General features: G+C 43.2%; 1 protein-coding gene across 1 annotated transcript in view; it reads left to right on the forward strand.

Annotated features, from left to right (window-relative positions):
- Positions 1 to 1,391: 1,391 nt before the first annotated feature.
- The window catches only part of LOC124594483 (dehydrogenase/reductase SDR family member 11-like), a 50,596-nt gene continuing 26,275 nt past the window's right edge, over positions 1,392 to 25,712 (forward strand). Inside the window, exons 1-3 of the mRNA XM_047132859.1 lie at positions 1,392 to 1,540; positions 13,028 to 13,190; positions 22,951 to 23,080. Coding sequence (XP_046988815.1) covers positions 1,403 to 1,540; positions 13,028 to 13,190; positions 22,951 to 23,080 — 431 coding nt within the window. The 5' untranslated portion in view covers positions 1,392 to 1,402. The remainder of the gene's footprint in view (positions 1,541 to 13,027; positions 13,191 to 22,950; positions 23,081 to 25,712) is intronic.

A 25,712-nucleotide genomic window follows, 5' to 3' on the forward strand; every position in this document is an offset into this window, starting at 1 on the left:
AATCACGCATCCCTTTAAGAACCATGTTCTGCCTTTTGTAATGTCAAGGAACCATAATAAATTGAAGTGGATGCAGTTAATTAGTGTCTTACTCAAAATTCCATCCAGCTATGCTAGTTGGCGGTAGCATGTCATGGGAAAGCCACTTCCGTCCTTAAGTTTTTCACACCACTGTACTTGGAAACTAAACGTGTTGAATGTCTGACTAAAAGTAATAACTGATTGCAGAGCAATCTGTAGATATTATAAAAATGCATGCATGTATGTATGTCTATACATGTGTTATGTTCCACATTACCTCCTAAACCACTGGAGCGATTTGAATCAAATTTGGTACACGTATCACTTACTGTCAGGTAACAATTTCTGTGGAGTTGAGAACCGCCTACCTAACATGGTTCAGAAGATATGATGTCATAAAAATGAGATTCGCGAGAAACTACCGCGTTGTGCATGACGTTTAACATTATTACTTTTTTGCTGCTTTCTCTGTTCACAACATATCTGCCAGACAGTATCCACATATCCCACTGAACATTCACAGCACAGAAATATATCATCGCACGACACATACTTCGAGAGACGTGACGTCTTAAACACTGAGCTGTGCGATAGAATTGGAGCAGCATGCGTGAAGTTTTAAAACGTTTATTCTCTACTTTTAAGACACTGTTACCGTCTAGCCGACTTAACTAAATGCTAGACACATGACAGAGGTTTTGACAGCTTTCAGCTACGGAGGGCAACGGTTGTAGGCTAAAACAATAGCCGTCTATAGAGCTATGAAGAAGTGTCGCTATAGAGACGTTTACAAAACCGCATTGAAGACACGAGAAGCAGCTGTGCTCAAGGGACAGAAAGTGTCCGGGATCATCTCACACCGAGTCTACTGCACAATTTCAAAGATGTTTTCACGAATACATGGAAGCGGAATTTTTTCGATACTACACTACAAACACTGTCCATTTCTTGTTTTCGTTTCTAATATAAAATTGGCTAAATGAATACTAGAGCAATGCCGGGTTTGTCAGTTTGTGTGATACGTAGGCTTAGCACAAATTTAATTTATGAAGTAACTATTCATTCCACGCAAGTAGCTTGCTGACTTGTGCAACTCACTAAACATCGTAACACGCTCGCTTCTAGAGATCAATTACTTTGTCGATAAACAGAGTGACGCATAACAGAAATCACAAAGATCAGCTCTTCTGTCAGGCAGCGGTATGAATGGACTTCGCGCTTGTCTTACCTAACGACGTTCTCACGTGACGCTGACGGCGTAGTCTGCTGTAGTGTAGCCGTAGTATTGCGTAACGTGTGCGCTCCGCCGCCGGCACTACAAATATCTGGCGGAGAGTCTCAGCAGTAGGTAGTAGTAGCAGCAGCAGCAACAGGAACAGTCATGGGAATCGAGAAGTACGCGGGACGCGTGGCCGCGATCACTGGCGCCAGTTCCGGCATAGGCGCAGGTATCGCCCAGGAACTGCTCAAGCACGGCATTAACGTGGTCGGCCTCGCCAGGAGGGTAGAACAAGTCAAGGTCAGTCTGTGGAACATTCTTTACTACATTTAGGTAGTTCCTGAAGAATACGAGCGATACTTCAGTAGTTCCTTTCGGAAGGCACTCTTACATATTTCTAAGCAGGAGGGGCTATAACTATGTACATATATTTCCGTAGCCGGCAGATCTGGCCGAGCGGTTCTAGGCGCTTCCGTCTGGAACTGCGCGGTCGCTACGGTCGCAGGTTCGACTCCTGCCTCGGGCATGGATGTGTGTGATGTCCTTAGGTTAGTTAAGTTTAATAGTTCAAATGGCTCTCAGCACTATGGGACTTAAATTCTGTGGTCATCAGCCCCCTAGAACTTAGAACTACTTAAACCTAACTAATCTAAGGACATCACACACATCCATGCCCGAGGCAGGATTCGAACCTGCGACCGTAGCGGTCGCTCGGTTCCAGACTGTAGCGCCTAGAACCGCACGGCCACTCCGGTGGGCAGTTAAGTTTTTAATATATTTCCGTGTATTGTCACGACAATTCCATACATAACACATTAGATATTCAGCAAGAGACGCAACAGTTCATCATTCCCGAAAAGTGTGTACCAAACTCTTCACACAGAGTCAGCGGTAATGGACGATCATCCACCGCAAGCTTTGTTAAAGGTTTTGACATGCTGCATGTCGTAGTTTTCTAGTTCCTCCAGAGAGACCCAATTAGTGTTTATCCGTGGTCGAGGGGACGCTGGCACGGTAGTTCAGCGTGTTCGGTCAGAGTGTTAGCTGCCCTCTGTTAAAAAAAAAAAAAAGAACTGAGTGAACGGATCAACGATGAACCTGAACAGGTGTCATGGGACGTCCGCCCCGGACAGATACAACAAATATTAACGAACAAAATGAGATCAGCAAAAAAGTGTAGCGTTTTGTATTTGATTACTAATAAAAACTTTTGTCGGTCCAGGGTTGCAATCCCGACACCTTTTAAATTTTCATTAGTAACTAGCATTGGCGGCCGTACACTTCCGACGTAAAAAGTCATCCTCATTCTGCCAACGGCCTTGTCAAAGGGGGCGGAGGAGCGGACAGAGTTTCAGGGCACTCTCTCGTTCTTGGAGTGGGAAACTGCCCCTAAAGGCAGAAGAATCAGCAGTGATCAACGGCATGAGGATGCAGAAGGCAATGGAAACCACTGCATTAAAGACACATAATGTGTATCCATACGACATGTGGCCTGTAATTTTAAAGTGTCATGATGATCTCTCCATTGGCAAAAGATTCCGGAATAGTCCCCCATTCGGGTCTGCGGGAGCGGACTGCCAAAGTGGAGGTGACCATGAGAAAAAGATTTTTAACCAACGAAATCATAAGGTTCTACGAGTCTGGGCATGGAATGTCACAAGCTTGAATGTGCTAGGGAAGCTAGAAAATCTGAAAAGGGAAATGAAAAGGCTCAATCAAGATCTAGTAGCGTCCAGTAAACTGAAATGGAAAGAAGACAAGGATTTACTGTCAGATGAGTATAGAATAACATCAACGGCAGCAGAAAATGGTATGCCGAAAGTACAATTCGTTATGAATAGGAAGGTAGGGCAGGGAGTGTCTTACCATGAATAGTTCAGTGGTAGGGTTGTTCTTATCAGAATCGACAGCAAACCCACACCGACAACGATAGTTCAGGTACACATGCCGACTTGACACACTGAAGATAAAGAGATAGAGAGGTATACGAGGATGTTGAAAGGATAATACAGTACGTAAAGGGAGATGAAAATCTAATAGTCACTGGGGAATGGAATGCAGTTGTAGGGGAATGAGCAGAAGAAATGGTTACAGGAGAATATGGGCTTGGGTCAAGAAATGAGAGAGGAGAAAGACTAATTGAGTTCTGCCACGAATTTCAGCTAGTAATTGCAAATAATCTGTTCAAGATCCACAAGACGAGGAGGTATACTTGGAAAAGGTCGCATGATACATGAAGATTTCATTTAGATTATGTAATGGTCAGACAGAGATTCCCAAAATCAGATACAGGATTGTAAGGAGTAACCAGGGACGTATACAGACTTAGACCACAATTTAGTAGTGATGAAGAGTGGGCTGAAGTTTAAGAGATAAGTTAGGAAGAATCAATACGCAAAGAACTGGGATACGGAAATAATAAGGAACGACGAGATACGCTTGAAATTCGCTAAGGCTGTAGATACAGCAATAAGGAATACCTCAGTACGCAGTACAGTTGAGGCAGACATCTCCGAAAAGGGAATCACAGAAGTTTGCAAGAAAAGAATAGGTGCAAAGAAGGTAACAGCGAAGAAAACATGGGTAACAGAAGAAATACTTCAGTTGATCGATGAAAGGAGGAAGTACAAAAGTGTTCAGGAAAATTCAAGAATGAAATATAGGAAATGCTGGAAAGGTAAGACGAAACAGCTGCATGAAAAATGTGAAGGAATCGCAAAAGAAATGGTTGTTGGAAGGACTGACTCAGCGTATAGGTGAGTCAAAACAACCTTCGGTGAAATTATGAGGGGGAGGATTTGTCTGATGTGTTGAAGAAGAAACAATGATTCATTTAGAAGAGACGGAGGACCCAGAATTAGAATCAGAAGTTAACAGTGCTTTGGAGGACTTAGGATCAAGTAAGGCAGAAGGGATAGATAACGTTCTTTCAGAATTTCTAAAATCACTGGGGGAAGTAGCAACAAAACGAGTATTCACGTTGGTGCATAGACTGTATGAGCCTGGTGAAATATGATCTGATGGTCGGAAAAATATCCTCGACACAATTTCGAAGAATGCAAGAGCTGAGAAGTGTGAGACTTATTGCACTATCAGCTTAACGGCCCATGCATCAAATTGCTAACAAGGATAATATACAGAAAGCTGGAAAAGAAAACTGAGGCTGTGTTAGATGACGATTAGTTTGGCTTTAGGAAAGGTAAAGGCAGCAGAGAAGCAATTCTGACGTTGCGGTTGATAATGCAAGCAGGGCTAAAGGAAAATAAAAAAACGTTTATAGGATCTGTCGACCTGGAAAAAGCGTTCGACAATGTAAAATGGTGCAAGATGTTGGAAATTCTGAGGAAAGTAATGGTGAGCAATAGGGGGAGAACGGTAATGTACAATATGTACATGAGCCAAGAGAGAATAATAAGAGTGGACGACCAAGAACGAAGTGCTCGGATTGAAAAGCGTGTAAAACAGGGATGTAGTCTTTCGCCTCTACTGTTTAATCTCTACATCGAAGAAGCAGTGATGGAAATGAAAGAAAGGTTCAGGAGTGCTATTAAAGAGGAATTACATGATCTGCTGAACGGTACGAACAGTATTCTGAATACAGAATGTGAATTGAAAGTAAATCGAAGAACGACGAAAGTAGTGAGAAGTAGCGGAAATGAGAAGTAGATGAGGTTTAGGAATCCTACTACCTAGGGAGCAAAATAACCAATGACGGACGGAGACAGAAGGACATCAAAAGCAGACTAGTAATGGCGAAAATGGTGTTCCTGGCCAAGAGAAATCTACTAGTATCAAACAAAGGGCCCTAATTTGAGAAAGAAGTTTCGGAGAATGTTCGCTTGGAGCACAGCATTGTATGGTAGTTAAACATGGACTGTGGGAAAATTGGAACAGAAGAGAATCGATGCATTTGAGATTGGTGCTACAGACGAATGTTCAGAATTGGGTGGACTGATAAAGTAAGGCATGAGAAGGTTCTCCACAGAATCACAGAGGAAGGAGTATGTGGATAACACTGACAAGGAGAAGGGCCAGGATGATAGGACATCTGTTAAGACGTGAGGGAATCAATTACCTTGAAATATTCCTTCGAAGATCTTCTACATCCATACAGTCAAGAAAATATCTTTACAAACGAATTTTCATCTCCATAGTAAAGTATTCCAGATAATTTCTCCCAGATTCACGAATACCAGATCTCCTTCTCCAAAACTCCACTGCTCGCTACCATGCCTCTAATATGAATGTCCTAACGCTGCACAACTGACTGGCGACCAAGTGGACCACAGATTACATTAACCACAGAGTCAACGATCTTATCCACAACTCATTCAGTGAGCTCATGCATATTTTTCCGAGTACAGTAAATGTGAAATATTTACAATGGCAGAAAAGATACGAAAACGTTACGGGCTGAGAACTTTGTCCAGCCACAACAACCATTTCTCTGCCGCTTTCTGTAATAGCTCTCTATACCACGTTACATAGCATTATATGCACCAGCAGATGCAACTAAGAAGTTGCGAAACCAGTTGTGTGAGTCTCTAATCGAATGCGGACTGTTGAATTTTCCTTTGAGTTTTATATTTTAATAGCTTCAACCTCTCTTGCACTATGAATTGTCAATCAATTATGAATAATTACTTTAACTGTGACTGCCCCAGTTTTAAAAATCATCTGTAAACAAAACCTTTGCACATTACCATATTCGAGGAGTAACATTAGCGAATTTCCTTCTCACGTATCTGTCTACTGGGATTTCCTATCACGCACTAGCATCATCATTCCGAATATGGCTGGCCATTGTATCATTGGTGATGAAAGAACTTTGAACAATCAGATGGGAATCACTTGGTCCAGTTGTCTCGATTTAAAGAGCTTTCCGACAAATGATAGCTCGTGAAGGAGGAAGTATTTTCCTACACAGCCAATAATTGTAATTTTCTGTGATTGAAATTTTAAAAAACGTCTCCTTTGTTTTAAAAATGCAAGCACGAAATGTTTTCCACGCTTTTCGAAAGCTTTTGATGAAGTGGTTGCAATGATGGAAGTTGATTAACATTTTCTGTGACACTTCTCATGAAAACAGATCTGAGACGTCTGTTATGTTTACTGCACAAACTGAAGTGCACGTCCTCCGGCTTGCACCATACGCCGTCTTGCGACGGAAACGTCAAACATTCTGAACGTCGAAGCTTCCTGGTTGATTAAAACTGTGTGCCGGACCGAGACTCGAACTCGGGACCTTGCCTTTCGCGGGCAAGTACTCTAACCACTTGCCCGCGAAAGGCAAGGCCCCGAGTTCGAGTCTCGGTCCGGCACACAGCTTTAATTTGCCAGGAAGTTTCATATCAGCGCACACTCCGCTGCAGAGTGAAAAATCTCATTCTGGATTCTTAACTTCGCCGGCGCAGTCCACCCGGCCTCTCGCTCTCCAGTAGCGGTTGAGCCCTCGGTGTGAACACCGAAATGAGGAACAATGACTTCGATATCATGGCGTGTCACGGCACGGCCAGTCCCAACAATGCTGCAGTTGTTAGCGTTGTTTGCAGGTGTGTTGTGGATCGTCATTTCAAATCCGACTACAAACAGTTGTTTGTAAATTATAATTTCTTTAAGTTGTGTATCCTGGAATATTCGCTGTTTGTATAAGTAACTGCACTCTCGGTTCAGAAATTCAGTTCTGTATTGGCTGTAAGTTGGTGTTGATCGTACAAGCGTTTTCAGTAATAAGTAGTGTATTTCATTGTAACCCTGCTTTCGGTATTGGACTTGATTCTGGTTACGATGTGAAAATACACTCAAAGCAGACAAACAAATGATTACAATTTCAGAAAAAATGAGTGATTTACTCAAACGGAAGACCTTCGCAAACCGAGAAAGTCAATAATCCGTTGGTACACCTCTTGCCCTTATGCAAGCAGTTATTCGGCTCGACATTGATTTAGTTGTTGGGTGTCCTCCTGAGGGATATCGCGTCAAATTCTGTCCATCTGAGACGTTAGATCGTCAAAATCCTAAGCAGACCGTAACTCGTGTTTGCCGGGCTGTATGGCGCGACAGTCTGGTTGGTATCCCACCACTGTCCGAGGCGTCTCCAGAAACGTCCTCGGGATGGAATCTCATTGGCTGAAGTAGAACTGTCTTCAGTAATCAGTCCAGCTTAGAACTGAGCCCAGGTCTTGGATGCCATTTCTTTTCATAGCAGAACTCCTATGGTTGTCATCCGCGCCATCCTTACAGCACAGCGGGACGTTGGTGATATTTTATGTCCCGTTTTGTTGGCCTTAATGGCAAGCCACCTTGGGCTTACATTTCAGCAAGATAGTCCCCGCCTGCACACTGTGAGAGTTTCTGCTACTTGCGTTCGTGCTTGCCAAACTCTACCTTGGCCAGCAGGGTCGCCGGATGTCTCCCCAGTTTAGAAAATTACGGACAGGGCCCTCAAACTAGCTCGGGAGTTTGTCGATATAACGTACCAGTTGGACAGAATTCGGCACTTTATCTCTCAGGAGGATATCCAGTAACTGAGTCAACGCCAAGCCGAATAACTGTTTGCATAAGGGCCAGAGGTGGACCGACGCGGTTATTGACTTGCTCAATTTTTGAAGCACTTTCACTTGAGTAAATCATACAATTTTTCCGAAATTGTAATCATTCGCTTGTCTGTACACGTGCATCACATCTACAGATAACCGGCGCGTTTGGATAATTCCTTGGTGGTCCGACGTTTCTTTCTTTTGTGCCTGCGTCTAACTCACATAAATCTTCAACAACTTAAACGTATTTGACCTAAACACAGGTAGGCCTTGCAGCGGCCCTACTGACAGTAGTGAATAGGAAATCGCTGAAGCCTCCAACGGCTAGCTCAGACTGAAGGTGAATCACAACCAGAATATAAGTTACTGTATAGTTTATGTTTTCTTCAAATACCACAGGTGCGACACTTTTGTTGTGTACTGCTCCACAGCACACACCACGGAGATTGTCCACTTGTGTATAATAATACAGCCTGACCTGGAGCCAAGATGCCAATCACCGTTCTCCTGCTGTGAACAGAAAATCATTTCCACGCGTCGATAATAAGATTCGTTGGCCGCTAGCTCTGGCCCGGACTCCACAACCCCTCTCCAGTGCTGACCACGCGAACTTGCAGCTCCACCCTTACAGCTCACGCCCATCTCAGTTGCTCCCTTGCTGTCCTTCCTCGGTAGCTCCTCACAGATTGCCTTCCTCTCCGGCCCAGGCATCTAGCAGCTCCAGCGTGGCGGCGACATGTCGCTGACCACATGACCGGAAGACGCATCGCAACGGACGGGAATTCAGCCTGCCGTAACTTACAGCACACTTGTACTAAACGACACGTCCATTTTGTGTATTCAAACAAATTCTACATTAAAAAAAGTGTCTTTCGCTCCTACTGTTCAATATACACATTGAAGAAGCAGTGGCAGAAATAAAAGGAAGGTTCAGAATGGAATTAAAACTCGAGGTCTAAAGACATGAATGATAAGATTCGCTGATGACATTGCTATCCTCAATGATAGTTAAGAAGAATTACATGGTCTGTTGAGTGGAATGAACGATCTAATGAGTATCGAATATGGGACTGAGAGTAAATGGGAAGAAAGACAAAATTATTGAGAACTCTCGGGAATGAGAATAGCGAGAGACTTAACATCAGGACAGATAGTCTCGAAGTAAATGAAGTTAAGGCACTCTTCTACCTAGGCAGCAAAACAAGCCAAGAGGAAGGACGACAAAAAAGCCGCCGTCCAGGGAGTTCACACTGATCGGCGCAAGGGGAAAGAACACTTCTCTGATTTCCACGATGTAAAAACACTTACAGGTATATAGCACTATGCGTTATCGTTTTATGAACTTATTTTTTCATAATACCTTTCATTTTCTTGTGAAAAAAGAAACTGTCTACTTTTCATTTCACGTAACGTTTTAGTTCTGTAACGTCTCTAACTCGATTTTGAAGATAGTAAGCAGTTAAAGAAACATGATTCTTGTCTACGTGGCAGTGTAGCATACTACCTTTTAACAAACTATTTCTTTTCTTCTTCTTCTTCTTCTGTCTATTTATTAATGGATGTTCGCGTCCACACGATGCATCTTTATTCAGTGAACCGCAACACATAAGTTACTTTGCACTTTGTAATCCCCTCCACTGCTTTATGTTACCTAATCAAGATAGCCTTCTTCTATGTTTTTCCTCTTTTACTCTATCTTCTCTTCTGTTATCAACTCTAGGAGAATATATTTGCATTTCCTTGAAATACGTCCGAAGTATCATTGTGAAATGACTCGATTTGACAAGAGTGTTCACTTGACTTAAAAATCTTGTACTGAAAAAGTGTAGTGGCTTTTAGCTTCCCGTTAACTACCTTTTCAGACGAAACATTTAGAGTGAAATGTGATTAGAAGTACAAAAGACTTTTTGAAATGGTAGTCATACTGATATTGCCATCAATTACAAGTGAATGCGGGTTATTAAATGACGTCATGGCCGCGATCATAAGCCGACGGAGTCCGCAAGGCTTGCCAATAGCGTCAAACGTTAAACGAAAGAAAAAACGAATTACTAGCGATCATTGCTGGTCTACTGTTGCAACTTCCTAAGTTTTAATCACCCATTTAGCGAAAACTCTAAATATGCACTTTGCGGCAACTGTTTAAACTGCACAATCACCTGCTATTTTTCCTACTGTACCTCACATTTTACACTATAAAAGGCAAGCAATTTATACTTCTTTATATTCTACAATTAAGTGTAACGCATATTTTTTTAAATTTAAAGCCAGAAGTGGTGCATACTCCGTGAATAAATTAGTGTAAGATGATACTTCTCTATGGACGGGACATCATAAAACTTTATGACGTTCTGTCTAATTGCTTTCGAATTGAAGTTGAAAAACAGCTAACATACAAGGTCGAGATAACACAGTTGCCGCCAAAACTTGTTTACCGCCTACTAGTCTGAACCTCCTTACTGGACAGTGACTTCATTGCTTTATTGGTACTATTTTGACAGTGTAGTTACTTGGCGAGTTTTGAAACGCAGAGGAAACAGGTTGTTACAGACCCAACCTATGAGGATCGACTGAAATGAACTCTCCTAGAGTTCTTATCTTTTCATGAACAGTTACAAAATTTCCCTGAAAACTTTTATGTGGACAACAGAATGAAGGATAATATATTTCAGTATCTATTAAGGAACACTAAATAACAAATTTCAAAACAAAACGTTTTCGATGTGTGTTGTCTTTAATGATAAGATAACGAATTAGTGTATAACCGTTGTTGTGAATGAGACCTTTATACGAAACTCGTCGTCCAAATTCATGAAAGACTGGGATGTATAATGAGAATCTTATGAAAATATAGCTCATCCTCGAAGGAAGTGGCTTATAAGGCACTTCTTCGAACGAGTGTTGAATATTGTTCATCCATATAGGGTCCTTACCAGGAAGGACTGTTAGAAAAGACACAGATGACCCTGTAGGGAAGAAGCCTACTCAAACCTTATAAAATTCACATCAGTCTTTCCATTGTGTGCCAGCCAGTCCGCTGTAACTAGCTCTGACGTCATAAATGTTGCGCAATACTTTAAAAATGAAGTAAATAACCTGAAACTTTCCTAGAATGTCAGGGGTAATACGAAATCAGTATGTGTTGGATATCAGTTCAATAACTTTAACCATTTTCGAAATTTGGATGTTTTTCTGTAAAAATCATTGGCACAACAGAAAAGAGCTAGAAACTTAAAAATTTATATTTAGATTCCTTTTGCATAATAATTTAGTAGAAACAGTATTCTGGATCTCACAAATTAAAATTTTAGTTGAAATGCATGATTTTCTGGTTTTTGTCTTAGAAATTAAGGAAGCAAGATAGATTAAGCAGGCGAATAAATAAAGCTAGGATGTTTAAATTTAAGTAGGAGGGAGATCCGCTATAATCATAAAAATGTGAGAAGTTTCAACAGAATAACTATAAAAGTATAGCTGTAGTATATCTCCAAAGAGCAAGTTCAGAGCTCGTCTACTGCGTGTAGTGTAATTAAATTAATTCTCTCACCCAAAATATTTGACTTAGCCACGTCAGACTTTTATTATGATTACTTACTTGTGTGCTGATTGCACAATTAAATTGAAAGCTTCATCGGCCATCAGCAAAGGAAGCAATGATTTATTCGATAACTTAAAGTGGTGCATTACTAGCCCAGCGGCTAGTCGGGAGAGCAGATTTGATCAGGCGTTCCCTTAGCCGTCCGCACCGCGGCTTTGTATGTAAGAACGCTGCGTGAGAAAAAGGTAGGCCCCAGTTCTCTCCAGACGCTGATTAGCGCACCACCTGTGCCGGGAGTCGCGTCGCGTCGGTATCGTTGATATAAACAGCCTCGGATGCAGTAATAAGTTACTCGGGATACGCGTAACCATGAAATCGTTTTCGATTGAAGTTTAATTTTGGGATGACGTTAAAGATCTATCTTTAGTTTGCGTATGACGTATTTTCACGTGCCGCCGCAGGACAGACATTCTACCATTATTAGCGTGGCGTTTGATGAACATTATCATCAAATTATGGCGAGCATTCACTTAAACATTTAGCTTGAACAGTTATAGTTGCATCAGCGCATTAGACTTTGAACTGCTCTGGTAGTTGGATTGTGTGGATTCTTTTTGGTCCGTGACTTTCAGAATATAGTGAACATTTTAGAGAGAATGGTTTTTGATTATGAATCCCAGACAATCTCCTAATTCCTCAGAGCTATAAGCTGTAGCCATAAATGTATTTCTCAGATGAAGTGGGCACTAGGCTTCACGTTTTGCTAATCACTTTCTGGTTGCCAATATTGTAGTTAGAGAGCCAGTGTTGAGAATGGCAAACAACAGCATTAAATAAATAATAGGAACATTAACAATTATTCCACCTGCTGCCCCACAACCCGAGGAACTGCGCGTTTCGTCTTGGGATCGTTTAGTCGGCGTGAGAGCGTTACCGGGATGCTCAATAATTTTAATTACGACTAAGCCTATTTGTGGCACATCATGATCAGCATGTAAGTCGTAAAAAGTCTTCTGAAGACTTCTGAAATCTAGGTCAAGAGCTTTTGATTGCTACCTTCAGCAACTGGTGGCTGTTTTTGTTCCCTACATTACGTGGGCACAGTTGCTGCTGCAGCCACGCTTGAGATTCCATTGGAAACCGTTACAAGAGAGGCGTTGTGCATCACGGAGAGGTTTACGATCGAAATTTCGAGAAAGCACCTTCCGGGAAGAGTCGGACGACAAATATATCTCGCTTGATGACCACGACGGGAAAATTCGAGAAATTAGAGCCAATGCAAAGGCGTACCTATAACCATTCTTCCCTCTCGCGGTAGCAGTATGTGAATTGGTCAATGGACACACTACCGTTACTTTGTCAGGTTTCTGTTTGAATTCGCGAACAGCGATGTTTGTAGCAGAGGTCACTGTCACAACAATATGACGAGTTGAACAACCAAACGAGTTTCCTTTTCTTCTTTCCGGGGCCGCTCGTATCTCATCTACTTGATTCTCAGGTACAATCGGTACGCCACCTGCCACAGTGTCTGCACAGAGGGTCGAAGCTGCAGACTGCCTGCAGTGGTGCTCATTCCCACACAACAGCGTGCGTGAAACAACCTGTCAAACCGTTCCATGGTAGAGGAACATACCAGTGACGTGTTTCACATAGCTGTTGACTTCATTATCTTATGAAGCACTTAAAAGCATTCTTTCTGTTTTTCCTTAGGCTCTTGAAGTGAAGGGGTCGCCAGGCAAACTGTACGCTCTTCAGTGTGACGTGGGAAAAGAAGAAAGCATCCTCTCAGCTTTCAAATGGATTAGGGAGAACCTCAAAGGAGTCGACATCCTGATCAACAGCGCCGGTGTGGATCACGAAACTGATTTTATATGTAAGTATGCAAACGGAAAATCAGAGATTTCAACTTTTAATTCATTTACGTTGATTTAATGTATATTTGACCAGAAATGTGAAGGATGCATTATCAAACTTCCTGGCAGATTAAAATCGTGTGCTGGACCGACACTCGAACTCGAGGCCTTTGCCTTTTGTGGGCAAGTACGCTACCACCTGAGCTACCGAAGTGCGACCAGCAACCCGCGACTCGTTGGGTAGCGCAGTTGGTAGAGATCTTGCTCACGCGAGGCAAAGGTCTGGATTTCGAGTCTCGCTCTGTCATACAGTTTTAATTCGCTAGGATGTTTCATATCAGCGCACACACCGCTGAAAATTCATTCTGAATGCATTATCACCTAGAGTAAAAATTTACTAATATTACAGCATATCCTTACATTTTAATGTCAACTAAGAAATACAACGATACACGTCAAGACAAGAAGACGAATCAGACGTGTGTCAGTACTGCGAACAGAATTAACGCCTACTGTTCCGGCACTCTGGCAACCTCAAGGTCTCTCGTCCACACTCGTGTGGCAAATGGCGGGCTGGCTTCCTGATCTGTTGTTCCACAGAAACACGATAAATGTTTAAAACAATTTACACGATTCACAGAAAGATTATGGCTTGTGAAAACTGTGGTGATTAACGAATTCAGATATATAATATCCTTAATGATACCTGCCGAAAGAAGCAAAAAAAAAAAAAAAAAAAAAAAAAAAAAAAATAGAGGAGAAGATAGCACTTAAAAGCGTGTTAGTGTGCTGATTGAAGTAGAGTTAATAATTGCAGCACATACAGTATTTTATCATGTTTTTTGAAAAGAGATACTAGCGTTGACGATTTTATAAAAACTTTTCCCATATTCAAATCATGACCAGCTTTGGAAACCATCATGTAGTCCTATTCTCATGTCGTTATCGAAAATTGTTTTTTCGTCTTTACATATTCCATCGAGAACCAACATAAATCAGCGTTTTGGTAGCTGTATTCAGCTCCTGATATCAGCGTCCTCTATGCTTCGTTTAGTTCTATGCTTCTTCTCACAAACCTCTATCAAAGTTTTTCTATACAAAGAAAGAAAATGTATTATGTGGACACGTGTCCGGAAACGCTTACTTTCCATGTTAGAGCTCATTTTATTACTTCTCTTCAAATCACATTAATCATGGAATGGAAACACACAGCAACAGAACGTACTAGCGTGACTTCAAACACTTTGTTACAGGAAATGTTCAAAATGTCCTCCGTTAGCGAGGATACATGCATCCACCCTCCGTCGCATGGAATCCGTGATGCGCTGATGCAGCCCTGGAGAATGGCGTATTGTATCACAGCCGTCCACAATACGAGCACGAATAGTCTCTACATTTGGTACCGGGATTGCGTAGACAAGAGCTTTCAAATGCCCCCATAAATGAAAGTCAAGAGGGTTGAGGTCAGGAGAGCGTGGAGGCCACAGAATTCGTCCGCCTCTACCAATCCATCAGTCACCGAATCTGTTGTTGAGAAGCGTACGAACACTTCGACTGAAATGTGCAGGAGCTCCATCGTGCAAGAACCACATGTTGTGTCGTACTTGTAAAGGCACATGCTCTAGCAGCAAAGGTAGAGTATCCCGTATGAAATCATGATAACGTGCTCCATTGAGCGTAGGTGGAAGAAACTAAAATGAGCTGTAACATGGATATTATGCGTTTCCGGACACATGTCCACATAACATCTTTTCTTTACTTGTGTGTGAGGAATGTTTCCTGAAAGTTTGGCCGTACCTTTTTGTAACACCCTGTATAGGCTCTACTGCCAGTGGTGCTACAGGTCGTCTGTGAGCGGTTACTCCACGTTGACATCGAACATATAAGGTAATCACATTAATGTGACGGGACCGTGTGTATACGTTAAGTGTTTACCTTGTTTACAGTGTCGTAAGCTGTTAAATATCCTTTGCTAAAGCCATTTATTCTTCAATAACGATTATTCATCAATAGAGTCTCTTGTCTACAGCCGTGCTGTACAATATTTGGGGTGAATCAATTAGCATTGTACCATGTAGTTTTCTTATAAATGAATATTACTTCTGCTTTCTTCCAGTTTTGAGCATATTCGGTGCGTCCAGCACAGCTCAAATATATGAAGTAATCTTACCCCATAATTAACTCTGCATTAACTCCATCTGTAACAATTTATTTCTACTTTACGCGAAAAATATCCACTGTAAATTCTCTTTTATTAATTTTATTGAGCTATTTTTATTCCCCATGCAAATACATTTTTCCTTCAATCACTAGTGCTTTTTCATCATACCATAAAGAAACACACTGATGAGACAAAATATTATGACCTCTGGCCACAGCGAGATTGAACGCAGCCCCGTGACGATGCGGGGATGAAAGAAAGTATATAAGCGGAGTAGCGACGATTGCAGAATCGTTCTAGTGGCGAGAAAGGCCGCAAATGTAGAAACACACAGGCATAATCGACTGTGAGGTGGGGTAGGTTGCTAAGGCGAGGCACCCAGCTGGGAACGAGCTTCTCGAAAACGGCGGGACTAGTCGGCTGGTGTGCTGCTGTCGTGTGAGCACCTGTGAAAGGCGGCTGTAGGACGGCGAAACCACGACCTGGAGACGAGGCTTCATCACAGAACGTACACGTCGGAGGCGGCGATCTGCAGACCATCTGACAACAAAGTACAGTGCTGGTCTGGAACAAGCAACGGCAGACGCCCCACGTATGTTCCCATTTACTTAAAGACACTGTCATTTAGGATCACAGATGGCATGGGGCCACGAGACTGGACCGTGGATCTTTGGAAACGTGTCGTTTGGCCAGAAGATGCACATTTCTTGTTACACCAGATCGATGATCGTCTCCAGATGCGTCGTCGTCTGGGTGTACATCTACTCAAAACAAGTATCTCATCGCACCATGGGCACAGGCCATTTGGGAGAGCAATGTATGACATTCAATTGGGCCGGCCAGGGTGGCCGAGCGGTTCTAGGCGCTACAGTCTGGAACCGCGTGACCGCTACGGTCGCCGGTTCGAATCCTGCCTCGGGCGTGGATGTGTGTAATGTCCTTAGGTTAGTTAGGTTTAAGTAGTTCTAAGTTCTAGGGGACTGATGACCTAAGATGTTAAGTCCCATTGTGCTCAGAGCCATTTGAACCATTTTTTGAACATTCAGTTGGGCGTTTATGGGACCTGTGAAGGTAATCTAAGACTCAATGTCAGCTCGACAAGGTGAGCAGTACTGTGTGTCATATGCATCCGTCCATGCTTGATGTCTTCTCTTACGACGATCCCATCTTCCAGCAGGATAGCAGTCCACATCCTAAGACCAGAATCATGCTACAGTGCCACAATAAGATTTTCGTTCTGCAGCAGAATGTGCGCTGATATGAAACTTCCTGGCAGATTAAAACTGTGTGCCGGACCGAGACTCGAATTCGGGACCTTTGCCTTTCACGGGCAAGTGCTCTACCATCTGAGCTATCCAAGCACGACTCACGATCCGTCCTCACAGCTTCAACTCTGCCAGTACCTCGTCCCCTACCGTCCAAACTCCACAGAAGCTATTTGCGAACCTTGCAGAACTTCTACTAGGAAGTTTCACATCAGCGCACACTCCACTGCAGAGTGAAAATCTCGTTCTGGAAACGTTCCCCAGGCTGTGGCTAAGCCATGTCTCTTCAATATCCTTTCTTCCTTGAGTGCTAGTTCTGCAAGGTTTGCGGAAGAGCTTCTGTGAAATCTGGAAGGTAGAAGACGAGGTACTAGTAGAATTAAAGCTGTGAGGACGGGTCGTGAGTCGTGCTTGGGTACCTCAGATGGTAGAGGACTTGTCCGCGAAAGGAAAAGGTCCCGAATTCGAGTCTCGGTCCAGCACACAGTTTTAATCTGCCAGGAAGTTTGATGCTACAGTGGTTCGAGGAGCATACGAATCAACTCACGTTGATGTCTTGGCCACCAAATTATGCTGATCTAAGCCCACTTTAGGGCACTCTGGGGTGCAAGCTGCCGGCCAAGAAACCAATGGCCTTTAATTTAAGCGATCTGTGCGACCTGTGTGTAGGTATCTGGTGCTACGTTCTTCCAGATACGTATCGAGGACTTGCAGAATGCATTATATGTGGAATAGCTGCGATATTGTGTGCAAGACGTGGGCCGACATGATATTAAGTCGATCGTCATAACATTTTGATTCATCTGTGTATAACATGTGAGCCAGTAGGCCGGCCGGGCTGGCCGATCGGTTCTAGGCGCTACAGTCTGGAACTGCACGACCGCTACGATCGCAGGTTCGAATCCTGCCTCGGGCATGGATGTGTGTGACATCCTTAGGTTAGTTAGGTTTAAGTAGTTCTAAGTTCTTGGGGACTGATGACCTTAGCAGTTAAGTCCCATAGTGCTCAGAGCCATCTGAACCATTTTTTTGAGAAAGAAGTCTTCTTTGGTATTGCTTTACTGGAGTGTTTCCCTTTTCTGCTTCTCTAGTGTATTAAGAGATGCTATTTGGCATCCGTTTTCTATGTTATTAATACCACCAAGCGTCCTTATAGACTCTTTTAAGGCGAGACACTGAGCAGAAAATAAACTTACGAGCAATTCATTTGTTTCACCTTACTTACTAGGTTGGCCACACATGCCGCAGTCGGTCTTTGGCCTCGTCTGTCAGGCACCTCCATCTTCCCCATTCCATGTATTGTTCTCCAGCTAGACCCATCATACTTATGTCCCCTCTCATTCCTTCAGTCCACCTCAGCCGCGGTCTTTCCCTCGGTCTGCTGTCCTCTTCCACCGCCTGCCTTGTGATCTGTCCTTCTTAAGGCATTACGTGCCGGTAACACTTCAGTCACCACTCTGTAATCACAGCCACAATGTCCCACGATTTGTGCAGCCCCTGCAATTCGCGATTTATCCTTATCCTCCTGTCGTCTCCATCTTTCACTGGTACAAAAATCTGTCTCAGAATAGTGTTTTTAAACATCAGAAGTTTTATCTCTATCTTTTATGCCAGAGTCCAGTTCCCTGTTCCGTATAAGAAGACCGGTTGTATTACTGTTCTGTGGATCCGAATCTTCGTGGACGTTGACAGAAGCCTTGGCTCCCAAGTGCAAACCTTGACCTGCTGCCTGCTTGAATTCTTGTCTTTATTTCCTGGTCTGTCTTATTCATTTTCCTGAGTAGTGCCCCAAGATATTTCAGTTCTCTTCAGAGACATTACTTCCACATCTAAAGGTCTGTCATCGTTCTCACTGTTCACTGCGAAGTATATGGTCTTATCCATATTCATCTTAAAACCTAGTCTCATTGCCGCTGCCAATAACACACTTGTCACATGAACCAGATCGTGTTAATTCTGTGCAATTATAACTAGATCATCTTCATAGGCCAGGGTGTTGACCCTTCCGCCCAGTGCGGTGGTAAGGGGGCGGGGGGGAGGGAGGGGAAGACAATCTCTCTGTCGCATTCCAGTTCTCACCTTGAGTGTCTCTGACCTCTTTCCATTCACTTTCATCGTACTTGTTCTTACTTGCATACATGCTTTTATAAGTTTGATTAGGTTTCTAGGAACCATCGTCCTTCCCAGTTCTCGCCAAACACTGAAGTGATAAAAGTCATGGGGTACTTTCCAATATCATGTCGGACCACATTTTGCTCAGCGTAGTGCGGCAACTCGACGTGACATGGACTCACAAGTTGGAAGTCCCCTGCAGAAATATTGAGTCATGCCCCCTCTATTCCCATCCATAATTGCGGAAGTGTTTCCGATGCAGGATTTTGTGTAGAACTGTCCTGTCGATTATGTCCCATAAATACTCGATGGGATTCATGTCAGGCGATCTGGGTGGTCAGATTATTCGCTCGAAGTGTCCAAAATGTTCTTGAAACCAGTCGCAAACAGCTGCGGTCCAGCGACATGATAGCCCATTACTGTTTGGGAAAATGAAGTCCATGAATGGGTGCATATGGTCTGCAAGAATCCGAACATAACAATTTCCAATTAATAATCGTTACAGTTGGACCAGAGGAACAAGTCTGTTCCATGTAAATACAGTCCACACCTTTGGGAAGCTAGGGAAGATTTTCGGTATTAGTACTGTCATCTGCTTGCAGGATGAACTTCGGGCTATCATGAAGACTCGGTAGCAATTAATTTTTCATGTAGGAGGCGACCACGGTATCATCTGAGAGTGGTACCGACTTCAGTCTCTCACCAAACCTCTCTCCATGTATTTTGACGGCTGCGGGAAGAATTAATTCCTCCGCCATAATGCGTAGTGATTTGAATTTTTCAATTAAGTATGCTACATCTTGAATGTTGGTAGGGCCTACTTAGGAACAGATACCTGTTTCTTGAGGAACCAGGCGTTTCCTTTTAGTTTTTGCTCTCGGTGCTAAAAAAATTCAGTGAATTTATTCACATGGTCTGGGTATGTTGTCTCAGGGGTCTCCCTATTTAGTACTCGTGAAGCCATCGTTGGCTGAAATCAAGAATTCATCGTGGCCTCCCTCGTTATTCAAAAGAATGCTGGAAAAGCCTAATGTCAGATAACTGCTGTTTACGCACTCTGGTTTTGCGTTTAGAACTCACGTTGCTGATAAGAACGCCACGCGGGATTATCCTCGGGCATGGGTGTGTGTGTTCGTCGTTAGAATAATTTAGGTTAAGTAGTGTGTAAGCTTAGGGATTGATGCCCTTAGCAGTTAATTCCTATAAGATGTCACATACATTTGAGCTGATAACAACAGAGGAAGACACGCAAGAAGAATCTACTTTGATTTAACTCGAATCTTTTACTTATTAGAAATGCGTATATTCGGAGGAGAAGAACACTCAGTGAATCACTACCGTGGGCTCCCTTGTTACCACTGCGATTCTTCCACTCATCCATTGGAATGGCGAATCTAGTATTGCTTTATTTCAAATCCGGTTAACTACTTCCACTGTAAATGCACTCGAATTCAACTTCTAGCGCACTTGGGCCCACTACCTTTCAACTGACTTCGGGAGCCTGGCTGAAATCGAGTGTACAACGACAACGGTTGTGGTTAACAATCTGTTATTTTAGTCAGCATGCCAAGGAAGTGGCGGTCACATTGTCAAGCGCCTTAGTGTCATTAATTGTAATTTAATGCTTGGTAAGTAGCTAATCCTGAGGGCGATCGTCGACGGTTTCTCATCTTTCCTACTGATAGGACCTACTGGTCAGTTCTCGACAGATAAGACAGCATTTTAACGGTGGAGGAACAGCCTTACTTGGTTCATGGGACTGAGAAACAGACTCTAGGTACCACCAACTTGCACAGTGCCGCCGGCCGGGGTGGCCGAGCGGTTCTAGGCGCTACCGTTTGGCATGGATGTGTGTGATGTCCTTAGGTTAGTTAGGTTTAAGCAGTTCTAAATTCTAGGTGACTGATGACCTCAGAAGTTAAGTCCCATAGTGCTCAGAGCCATTTGAACCATTTTGCACAGTGCCTTGTTGGCAACTTGGGTCCATGGCGTCTTGGGGTTTGGGCCACAGTCATACTTTACCATTAGCTGTTACCGTCTGAAATAGGGACGCATCTAGCCAGTCAACTGTTTTTCAATCGTCTAGTGCAGCCTTCCTCGAAGTTGGTAGCACATGTCACTTGGGGAAGGTATGGTTGGGGGGGGGGGGGGGTGCAGAATAATAGAGGGAGGCGCCGGCTTGGAATATTTGCATTCTACATTGTGCAGTAAGAAGATTTCCGGTGAACGAATACTGCTAGCCGCAGGATTATTGAAGAAGCATGCAAAGGTAACAACAGGTTTTACCAAAAAATGAATATTTGATATTGAGAAACACGTTCTTGAATGTAACACAAGAAATGTGAATCATAACTGTGGAAAGACAAGTGCTGTAAGAACACTATCTAGAGTTTTCTGAAAGAGTTTTTGAGAAATGAGTACAGAAAGTGAAATGTATCAGAGCATAATAGAGGGTTTCGGAATTTTGCCGCGAGTTGTGATTGTGCAGGAACCCTGAAGATGTATCAGCATGGGAAGGAGTTCCTTGACAGCTACATGTTATATTTTCATTTGTTGTGATGAGCACAGCTAAATTAGGGATCAATGATGTTGTAGCTACATTTAATAGTAGAAGCAGTGATGAACTGAGAATACTTGTGGAACTAGAAGTGAGTTTGGGGAACTGTACGGCGAAAGAACTTCATGAGACGGATACACGAAATGTAAAGGAAGCTGCAGCTTCATTTTTTAAAAAAGGAAAAAAAAGAAGAAAATGTCTAGTGTAATGAAGAGAAGGTAGTCACTCGATAACAGGGGAGTTAACGATGACTCGCAGTATGGTCATTGTTGCTTCTGTTTCACACTGTGTAACAATAAAGATAAAAATCTCGTATGCAATTTTAAAATGTGTCTTTCTGAGTTTTTCAACCTGTTGGTTTTAAAACATTCGAAAAGCCATGGACCAGCAATTGCGAATATAAATTTATTTGGTTTAACCCCTAACTCACAAGGCGAGGTCACTCAGATCGCGTGAGATTTTTTAACTCTTTCTCTACGGTCATTTCTGTCAGAATGCTTATACACCCTCCCTACCCTCTTGAAATCGCTAACCCTACAAAGTTTCTCCGTTGGTTGCGTTATCGATACCTGTATTTGTTGTTGACACGCGTTGCTGAGACGTGTCGACGTCTCCTAGAGCGCGACTCGTGAACTTCCTCCCTGTTTTCTTCAACATAGTACAAAATGTGTTCGCAGGAATGCGTAAATTTTAACGATCCTAAATGTAATGAATTTATTTTTCGGTGGATGGAGGAAGATGTCAGGGGCGTAGATGAAGAAATAGGCGAAAAAGACGACCATTTTTCAAAAGGCACTGATTATAGTTCTACTAGCGGAGAACCATTCAAAGGAAAAACTTCAGGACAAATGTGATGTTGACCTTTACAAAAACGTAGATCCCAGTAGTGAATGACAATTTTGTAGACTTTCTTTTTGTATCTATAGAGCGTAATTTTCATGTGAAAGTTTAAACTCTGGAATTTAGTTTTATGTGAAAATTTGCTCTGTACGAAGACATATAATTTTTTAGAATGTAAAAGTCACTTCTCTAACTGTTCGTTTATGTGTACTAGTTTAAAAAAATGCAAAAAGCTAAGTGGTTTTGTGTGACAAAATTTAAAATACTGCAGGAGCTTTTTAGTGTTATTAAATTAGAATGAGTATTTAAACAACACTTAAATAATTGTGAAAATAGATGTTATTTGACTTAAATGGACAATTTCAGAAGAACTACTTCTTTGATCTCGATTTAAACGTAGGGACCTACGTTAAGAAAAGTCACGTAGTGAGTTAAAGGTTAATTTTATTACATTTACGTTGTCGAAAAGTCTATCAGCAGTACAGATATCGAGTAAAAACTGTGGGAGCATTCGTATTAACGAAAACGTCTTTGTTGTTCAAAGCTACAAAGCGAAACTACAGTTAATGTAAGGTATAAATTCCATATCTCTGTTCTAAACAGCCTTTCAGGTAACGAGTATTGATCAATGTAACTTCAACGCGAGCACAACACGTAGCAGGTCTCCTTTTAACTTATTTTCTTGATAGGTTTATTTTTAAACATAAATTCCCATATCTGTGAAAGGTGAAATGAATTTTTATTACCTGTCTCTTTCTCTGAAACTGCTGCGTCAAAATTGCGCTTTAAGTTATCTGACTATATTTAGAAAATTGACTGATGCTCAACTTTGTTGACTTGTTCAGCCGGTAAAACAGAACACTGGAGGCAGATGATGGAGGTGAACGAGCTTGGCCTGGCCATCTGCAGCAGGGAGGCGGTCCAGGACATGATGAGGAGGGGCGTCGACGACGGCTTCATCATCCACATCAGCAGGTAGGAGCCAGCGATTACGTGGCGACGCACACACACACACACACACACACACACACATATATATATATATATATGGGATGGCGCTTAGATAATGAGGCTCCTGTAGGCGGCCACACATACACACACACCACACACACACACACACACACACACACACACACACACACACGCGTACAACTACACTCCTGGAAATTGAAATAAGAACACCGTGAATTCATTGTCCCAGGAAGGGGAAACTTTATTGACACATTCCTGGGGTCAGATACATCACATGATCACACTGACAGAACCACAGGCACATAGACACAGGCAACAGAGCATGCACAATGTCGGCACTAGTACAGTGTATATCCACCTTTCGCGGCAATGCAGGCTGCTGTTCTCCCATGGAGACGATCGTAGAGATGCTGGATGTAGTCCTGTGGAACGGCTTGCCATGCCATTTCCACCTGGCGCCTCAGTTGGACTAGCATTCGTGCTGGACGTGCAGACCGCGTGAGACGACGCTTCATCCAGTCCCAAACATGCTCAATGGGGGACAGATCCGGAGATCTTGCTGGCCAGGGTAGTTGACTTACACCTTCTAGAGCACGTTGGGTGGCACGGGATACATGCGGACGTGCATTGTCCTGTTGGAACAGCAAGTTCCCTTGCCGGTCTAGGAATGGTAGAACGATGGGTTCGATGACGGTTTGGATGTACCGTGCACTATCCAGTGTCCCCTCGACGATCACCAGTGGTGTACGGCCAGTGTAAGGGATCGCTCCCCACACCATGATGCCGGGTGTTGGCCCTGTGTGCCTCGGTCGTATGCAGTCCTGATTGTGGCGCTCACCTGTACGGCGCCAAACACGCATACGACCATCATTGGCACCAAGGCAGAAGCGACTCTCATCGCTGAAGACGACACGTCTCCATTCGTCCCTCCATTCACGCCTGTCGCGACACCACTGGAGGCGGGCTGCACGATGTTGGGGCGTGAGCGGAAGACGGCCTAACGGTGTGCGGGACCGTAGCCCAGCTTCATGGAGACGGTTGCGAATGGTCCTCGCCGATACCCCAGGAGCAACAGTGTCCCTAATTTGCTGGGAAGTGGCGGTGCGGTCCCCTACGGCACTGCGTAGGATCCTACGGTCTTGGCGTGCATCCGTGCGTCGCTGCGGTCCGGTCCCAGGTCGACGGGCACGTGCACCTTCCGCCGACCACTGGCGACAACATCGATGTACTGTGGAGACCTCACGCCCCACGTGTTGAGCAATTCGGCGGTACGTCCACCCGGCCTCCCGCATGCCCACTATACGCCCTCGCTCAAAGTCCGTCAACTGCACATACGGTTCACGTCCACGCTGTCGCGGCATGCTACCAGTGTTAAAGACTGCGATGGAGCTCCGTATGCCACGGCAAACTGGCTGACACTGACGGCGGCGGTGCACAAATGCTGCGCAGCTAGCGCCATTCGACGGCCAACACCGCGGTTCCTGGTGTGTCCGCTGTGTCGTGCGTGTGATCATTGCTTGTACAGCCCTCTCGCAGTGTCCGGAGCAAGTATGGTGGGTCTGACACACCGGTGTCAATGTGTTCTTTTTTCCATTTCCAGGAGTGTAGTTCCGTAAGAAGATACTGCACTAGTGACTGTAGTGGAGTTAACTCTAATAGTGATACATCTGTCACTCCATAAGTGCTTTACGTCCTTCTTGATATTTAGAAATATACTATTTCTCTTCTTGACGTTTCCCAAAATTCTTGGTAGTCACAAATCAAATGTTTACTGACGTAATGAGTTCGCAGTCTTGGTAACGATTATGAACGTTGCTACACTCTTTGTTCTCAGATGACTTTCGAATGCGTGGCATTATACATTCGGACATAGTGTATGGTTGTCAATTATATAGTATGATATTTCATACAAGAAAAAATTTCTGTTTTCGACTTAGCTCTATTTATTGATGCCAAATGTGATTGCTTTCGATTTCACTCCCAAGTGGTTAGAATTTCAGGCTTCTTACTCAGATGCCAGAACTGTTCTAAAACTTCAAAATATGTCGTCTCTTAATAATGAGCATGAAAAAAATTTATTAACGTGTCAACAGTGAGTCCGAAGACTCCTTAACCACACCCATCGAGACACCCAAACTGTTGTGGATTTAGGCCGAGAATTTCATCCTTGTCAAGTGCTTGAAATGCACAACATGTAAATCTAACAAATATATATACAGTTGAGTGCAAAAACAGAAACAAAACATGGGAACATGCTTCTTGGTTTTCAAAACGTAGCCATTTGCAAAAAACGATGTTTTTCCTTTTCTATTCTTGAAATAAAGATATTTTGACACCTATGCGTTACCTTGTTTTTTTTCTGTAAAATGTTATTAAACGCTGTTATTTGGTCTTCTCTGCCAGAGCTAAAAACTACAGCAGGGGAAATTTTTATCTTCTTGTGAATACTCACGTGAACTGCATTAATTTTACAAACAGACTGCACAGCTCATCCTGATTCTATGGGTTTTATGGCTTGACGCCTTGTCATCTCCAAAGCAATCGTAGGAATATCTTTGACTGAAGAGTAATTATTTTTGTATATTTTTTCCGATGTTAACGGTAGTAGATATGTCGTTTTAATGCTGCACGTCAC

Source organism: Schistocerca americana, chromosome 2 (genome assembly GCF_021461395.2).
Source record: "Schistocerca americana isolate TAMUIC-IGC-003095 chromosome 2, iqSchAmer2.1, whole genome shotgun sequence".
Lineage (NCBI taxonomy): Eukaryota > Metazoa > Arthropoda > Insecta > Orthoptera > Acrididae > Schistocerca > Schistocerca americana.